This window comes from Ammodytes marinus, assembly GCF_949987685.1.
Source record: "Ammodytes marinus genome assembly, chromosome: 16".
NCBI lineage: Eukaryota > Metazoa > Chordata > Actinopteri > Uranoscopiformes > Ammodytidae > Ammodytes > Ammodytes marinus.
Window position 1 is genome coordinate 7,948,285 of NC_137220.1, and position 7,070 is coordinate 7,955,354.

At 46.6% G+C, this 7,070-nt stretch overlaps 1 protein-coding gene across 1 annotated transcript; it reads left to right on the forward strand.

Annotated features, from left to right (window-relative positions):
• Positions 1–1,635: 1,635 nt before the first annotated feature.
• On the forward strand, positions 1,636–4,192 carry hoxb5a (homeobox B5a; the record flags this gene model as incomplete). Its single annotated transcript, XM_080044447.1, has 2 exons — positions 1,636–2,308; positions 3,945–4,192. 2 exons carry the CDS (start codon positions 1,636–1,638, stop codon positions 4,190–4,192), a joined length of 921 nt encoding a protein of 306 aa, XP_079900573.1.
• Positions 4,193–7,070: the final 2,878 nt, after the last annotated feature.

Below are 7,070 nucleotides of genomic sequence, written 5' to 3' on the forward strand. Positions count from 1 at the left end.
CACACACACACACACACAATGTATAATTTCACGTACAAAACAATTGAATTATATTCCTCATCTGTCCAATGTAGTATCTGTAGTAAAAAGAATCGTGCATACTGAAGTGCACGCTGAGGCCTACTACAAACGCACACACACACACACACACACACACACACACACACACACACACACACACACACACACACACACAGTCGCAGACACACAGAGGCACCCCGTCTGAAATGCATCCCAACCCGGGAATCAACAAATCATAAATCAGCAGATTTCCATCCAGTGTGGACGTCACAGATCAGCTTTAACATTCCTCCTCTGCAGCTGGAAGTGAGGAAGAGGGATGTGTGTGTGTGTGTGTGTGTGTGTGTGTGTGTGTGTGTGTGTGTGTGCGTGCGTGCGTGCGTGCGTGCGTGCGTGTGTGTGTGTGTGTGTGTGTGTGTGTGTGTGTGTGTGTGTGTGTGTGTGTGTGTGTGATTTGTCATTTACATCTTGGTTAATGTGAGCACACGCAGGCGTTATTCCAGCTCCTGGCCCATTTTTACGCACAGAATATCCGTGCGTAAAAGTGAAAAAAAAAACAAGCGTGCGGGGATATTTTCCTTTAAGTGGAAGTAGTAGGCTAATGTTAACATTTCGGTCGTTATTTATTGGTTCAAAAAAAGTGTTTTGTGTATTTTTATTGAAGTTGGTTGATTGGGCTAAATTAGTTGTTCTTTCATGACCAAACGAAGACAAGTGAGTGTCGGCCCTGGTCTGTAAAGGTTTCAGAGGACACCCCCCTGATTGCATCGCTGTATCTTGTCATGTGCCTTTGCGGCATTTATGGCTCGTCTATGGAAAAAATCTAAACTTTAAGCTGAAGGTAGAAGGCGGCGTCGGCAGACTGTTATTATTGGTGTGTCTGCCTCGTTAAATATGACATTATGAACGCGTTATTTATTATGCTTTATTGTCACTGGCTCCTCATTTCCATCCCTTGGCAAAGGTCAATTAACAGGCCTGAGCGATGAGAGAGTCACTGGGAGAGTATTTTATATCAGCGCTCTGGGACTTGTGTCGTGTTGGACTCTTTACCTCCTCTCTCCTCTTTTTGTCTTTTTACCAAGTGCAATAAATAATGTCTGCAGTAGGTGGCGCTCTGAGCTCAGCCCCCGACCCTGCCAGCAGCAGAAGAAAGGGAGAGAGAGAGGGAGAGAGAGACAGTGAGAGAGAGCGAGAGAGCTGGCCCCGCCCAACCCTTCATCATTAGAAACCTCAGAGCATGAATTACCTCTCCAAAGTCATCGGCGAGAATTTACGACTGGTCAACAAAAGCACGTGACCGCACCCCCTCCTTCTTGCTGTCTCTCTCTCTCTCCTCCCTCACCTCACCCCTCACCTCCCCCATCACACACACACACACACACACACATACACACACCCCTCGATCCAACACACTCACAGACACACACCACCCCACCCCCATATTTGGACGGCGCATACATAGCTAAAAACGAAGTACAGTGCAACGCCATAATTCACTAATACATCATAAATCGTTGAAAGTACCCGCGTTATAACGACCAAGCGAAATCTAACAAATCAAGCGCCCCTTAGTACTCAACTGTAAGCCTGCAACTCTCTAAAACAACCTAAATGAGCTCTTACTTTGTAAACTCGTTCTCGGGGCGATACCCAAATGGCCCCGACTATCAACTGCTAAATTATGGACCCGGCAGCGGCGCAATGAACGGCGGGACGTACAGGGACTCTTCCTCCGCCACCATGCACCATGCGACGGGCTCGTACGGCTACGGCTACAATGGCATGGACCTGACCGTCTCCAACCGGGGAGGGGGCAGCAGCGGCGTCGCCAACACCGGAGGAGGACACTTCGGGGGTGGCTCGGTCGCCGGGGAGTCCCTGGGCTTCGGCTCTCCAGCCCCAGAGAGGAGCTTCAGACAGCCGTCCAGCTGCTCCCTCGCCTCGGCAGAAGAAGCCCTCCTGTCACCCGGTAGCGGAGACTCCAAGCAGGGCGCCCAGTGCTCGTCGCCGCGCTCGGAGCAACAAGGAAGCGGTAATCTCAGCTCTCCAAACCTCTCCTCCACCTCCTCCTCCGCTGGCTGTGCTGGCGGTGGCACGGCGCAGAGCTTCACGGAGCTGGACGATGCATCGCCAGAGAGCGGAGAGATGCAGCACCACCACCCACCGCCCAGGACCGGGCACAAGCAGGAGGGCGGCCCGCCGGGATCAGCAGCTGGCAGCACGGCGGGCAGCGAGGCGTCACCACAGATATTCCCCTGGATGAGAAAGCTGCACATTAGCCATGGTACACGCTGCTCTTGTGTTCACACATTATTAGCTCTGTAGCATTGACGTTCCAGGGCAATAATATTCATATTGTTGGCTCAATAGATGCTGTCTATATGTTTGGACACCTGGGTGTTGGTGACAGTTTAGTGCTGGCAAAACCTACAATGGGGGAGCCATGGTGCTACGTGCCTCTTTGACTAGCCTACATACAAACCAAAGATGCAGGATATTAGTGGCCGCTTTCATTTGAGTTTATTAAACTGACTGATGGCGAATAGGGGAAAGACTAGTTTAGCTGTGGTTTTTGTCCGCACCCCATCAAGCCTTTTTCCATTGCGTCGAATTAATATTTTAATGTGACTATCATAAATCAGTCAGCGATGTGTTTCAACTTCCGAGACCAGCACAAAGTATCCTTTTATTTTGCGTCTTGCTTTCAGGCAGATAAAGACGTGCGGATATTATTATATTATATATTATTATTATTATTATTATTGTATTTTTTATTTAATTTTAACATATAATTAGAAATCAGATAGTAACTGAACAGGACAGCCGGCCACCCTCTGCTTAAACAGCTGAAGTTATGCCTCAGCGTGTTTTCTCAGTGCGCTTTGCATTTCCCTCCTTTAAGCAAGGGGACGCCGGATGGGTGCCCCCTCGGTCTTTTCTCCTTCTTTCTTTTTTTTATTTTAGCAAATTCCACAGAAGCGTCATAAATCTGTCAGGAGAGAGGCGAGCCGCGGGCAGCGCTGCCCAGCAGGCCGAGGAGAAGGGGACAGGGTCGGGTGGGAAGAGGAGAAAAAAAGAAAGAGAGGCCACGCAGGCTTTGCAGGCTGCTGCTCCCTTTGAACAGTGAAGCTTTATTACGTGTGGGAACTTTATTAGTGAGGTGAGCGAGAGGACGGGGCAATAAAAGCCTGAAGGGAGTGAAAGGGCGAATAGAGTGGGGGTGCTGGGGAAGACGGCTCGTTCAAAAAGAAAACAGTAATGTGACAAATAAACGCAAATCTTTTAGCCGAGGCTGTGGAGTGGAAATGATAGAAAAATAAAATGTGTCAAGAGGGACTGCTGTCAGAAGGAGGGGACAGGCTTGGCCACTATTGCTGTGTTGTTTTACGCACGTCCATTCTGATGAAACTATGGGTGAAATCGACCTTCAGTATCTTGTGTGTGTGTGTGTGGGGGGGGGGGGGGGTGGGGGGGGAGAGTGGTCGCAATAATAGCAACACCTGTAGCTACAATAGATTCCAAAGCAGCAACTCGATAGAAAACACTTCTATGGAGAATAATCATTTTCGAGGGAGGTGTTGATCGAATAGTATTTCTTTCAATGAAAACATTAAGCACTATGGTTTACTCCAGGCAAAAAAAGCCTTTCATAGTTAGGGGCATATGATATCACATTTTTAAAATACTGAAAGCCAACCGTTTTCGACGCAAATAGGGTCTTCGTCAGGGCTGGATTGAGTGCATCTCTTACACTAGTGCAGTATACTGTATTATAAGGAGTTCAATGTGTATTTCCACCCATTGTTTCAGTATTAGTGAACTAGTATGAGTGGATATTTCTAAAGGACTACCCGTTTATGTCACGTGTTGGTGCATCCACCTAAGTCCCCTAACAGCCTTTGTTCGCTCCAAACCCTCAGATATGACGGGCCCGGACGGGAAACGGGCACGGACAGCGTACACCCGCTACCAGACCCTGGAGCTGGAGAAAGAGTTCCACTTCAACCGCTACCTCACGAGGCGGAGGAGGATCGAGATCGCGCACGCGCTCTGCCTTACGGAGCGACAGATCAAGATCTGGTTCCAGAACCGGAGGATGAAGTGGAAGAAGGACAACAAACTGAAAAGCATGAGCCTCGCCTCCGCCGGCAGCGCCTTCCAACCCTGAAAATGAACCCTTAAAAAAATAGAAAAAAATATATATCCTTCCGTCCATCTCTTTGGAAAAGTCACTACCTTGTGCAGGCTTGCCAGGAGGAGGAGAGACAAAACAGTAAAAAACAAAAATAAAGAAAACTTGAAGAAAAACAAAGAAAATACCAGAAGAAGCCAGCAGAAAAATGGAGCAAAAGGAGACGGTAATGAAGAAACGTGTATAACAAGCAGATTCCAAATCTAGATTTTAAAAACACTTCCTATCATCAAGTACCGAGTACTGTACAGCAGCGCAGCACTTTTAGTTTGTTCGGCATGTTGGTCTTAAGTGTTTTAGGGCAACGTTAAAAAAAATGACTGTGGTACTTGCTCTTGTAAAAAACAATATATAAAAACGTGTATGTTGTCATTTTTAAAATAGATGTCCCGAAGCAAGGGGTCGAGAAAAGGAAAGGATGAATAATACTACCTAACTCAGTTTCTACCTACATCCTAAATCCTACCTTCGAACCGCGTTACCTACCTGTTGTTCAATGTCTAAATATCGTTTTATGTGTCAAGTGCAGTGTTTTGTAATTGACAAAGTGCTTTCTAGAGAAGATAGCATGTAAGCTGTTATTGTATGTTATTTACAGCAAATACCGCTTGTAGGCCTATATCCTACCGAGTCCCCATTCCTCTGTCGCAATTCAAATCTGCTCCTATTTTCATTGAAGAAGCAAGATGTGTGCATCAGTTTGTTTGTGTGTGTGTGTGTGTGTGTGTGTGTGTGTGTGTGTGTGTGTGTGTGTGTGTGTGTGTGTGTGTGTGCGTGCGTGCGTGAGTGCGTGTGTGTGTGTGCGTGTGTGTGTGTGTGTGTGTGTGTGTGTGTGTGTGTGTGTCTTGCATTCAGGTGAATCATTGAGTCACAAATGTGCTACAGTTATACATTTCAAATGTGTGTGTTGTCTTAAAACAAACGTCTACATCTCCGTATCCCCCTTAATGTTGTCTATAGCTCGAATATTCAAAAGGTGTAACTGTATATTATTGTTGTTGTTATTGTAATTATTGGATCCATGTTTCGGAAAGGATGTATATAGATATTGAAATTTTTAAATGTGACCAGTTGGCTATATGTAGTTGCAGCGCGCACGTGTGTGTGAGAGAGAGGGGGGTAGAGGTAGAGTGTGCGTTCTTGCATGTGTGATGTGTAAGAACGTGTGTGTGTGTGTGTGTGTGTGTGTGTGTGTGTGTGTGTGTGTGTGTGTGTGTGTGTGTGTGTGTGTGTGTGTGTGTGTGTGTGTGGCTACCGTCCTGTGAGGCCTGTAAGCTTTCTGCCAATGAGCTTTTTGTATTTGTTTGTAACTTGGAGTAAAAACAACAACAACAATAAAGTTCTCATACTCATCAAAATCAGTCATACTTAACCGGTTCGTCATGTGCCAACTTGGCCCACAAATGGTTGAAAAGTACGATATTTACGCGTGCCAAAAGCATTAACGTTTTTCATTTTCCACTGGAGCAGCTTGGTGTAGGCGTATTCAGGAATATTTGTGCTATTTTAGGTATGAATTAATCTGTAATTCTATGCGTCATGTACTTATCTGAGTTGCTGCATCCGCCGTCAGCTCCCACACTCTGGGGTCAGTGTTTCACACATTAAAGTGTATCTAATCAATACCTCGCGATGGTTTGATCTAGAATAACCCAAAGTTCTTGCAGAAAATTCACTTCCTTACAGAAAGAACTTTGGTGTGTGAAGATTATTATACTTTTGTTTGTCCCCCCACTAGACTCTACACATTCCAGGACACATTTCTGAGTATAATGTCGTGAATTTAGCTTTGACATGTTTCACTTTATACCAAATTAAACTTGGTGGAAAAAACAAAGTGTCTCAGCATTGACATTCACAGCAGGCCCATCTGTTTTCTAGGCCTCACTCTAACACTGAACGCCACATTGCCAACCTCCTGGACATCAGCAGCGTCATAGCGCCATGCTTACCAATCACTAAACAAGCTGCAAAACAAACACAGACAAACAGAGGCACACAGGCATATTTTCATTGCTGCTGTGCTGACCAAGTCTGACAAGACAACAAACTACCCGAGGTGGACAAATTGCTCACTTTTCTCTAAACGGCCTCTCCTTTCCGTCCTAACGGAGGCCACTCCCGGCCAAATTGGGTTACCTTCTCCCGGTCTCCTACTGTAAACAACCAAATGAACTTTTAAACTCACCAACTGATGCTGCTGCAGCGTCCCTGCTCCTACACGACTCTATTTCTGATCTGATAGGGTCGGGTCGGGTCGGGTGGGGGGACTCGAGGTCCTGCTCCGAGCCTCACTTGGACACAACCGCTATCTCCTGTCTCCTCTGTGTGTGTATGTATGTGTGTGTGAGTATGTGTCAAGATATATTTTCAAGCTAACCCCCTTCTTCTTTTGGCCATACTAAAAAAAGAGAAACGGGCAGCTCTGACATTTACATGTCAAACGGACGAGGGTTTTCATCGCCAAGTTGCATCGTAAATATCAGGCCTGGCCTCAGACTGATACCTCTCACTGGCTCTCCTGTGGTCACGTGGGGTCCATAAAGTTAGTTTTATGGTTTTGGGGAGTTGACATTGTACTATATATTTCACATTCTAGAAAGCAAGTGACGGTTTAACGGCTTCGCGGGGATCCTAAAGGGGTCAGTTAAGCATAGACAGAGCGGTAGAAGGAGGGAGAGTGTGAGAGAGAGAAAGAAAGAGAACGAGCCACAACAACCGGACGCTGCTCCTGCTCCGGTTCACACTCGTAGCCGCTCTGGACAGTGGGAAAGCCCCGGTGGAGAGACAGAGCAGGGACGCACAGTAAGTGTATGAAGGCTGCTGGAAGTGGAGGCTTTAGTAGAGAGGGAGG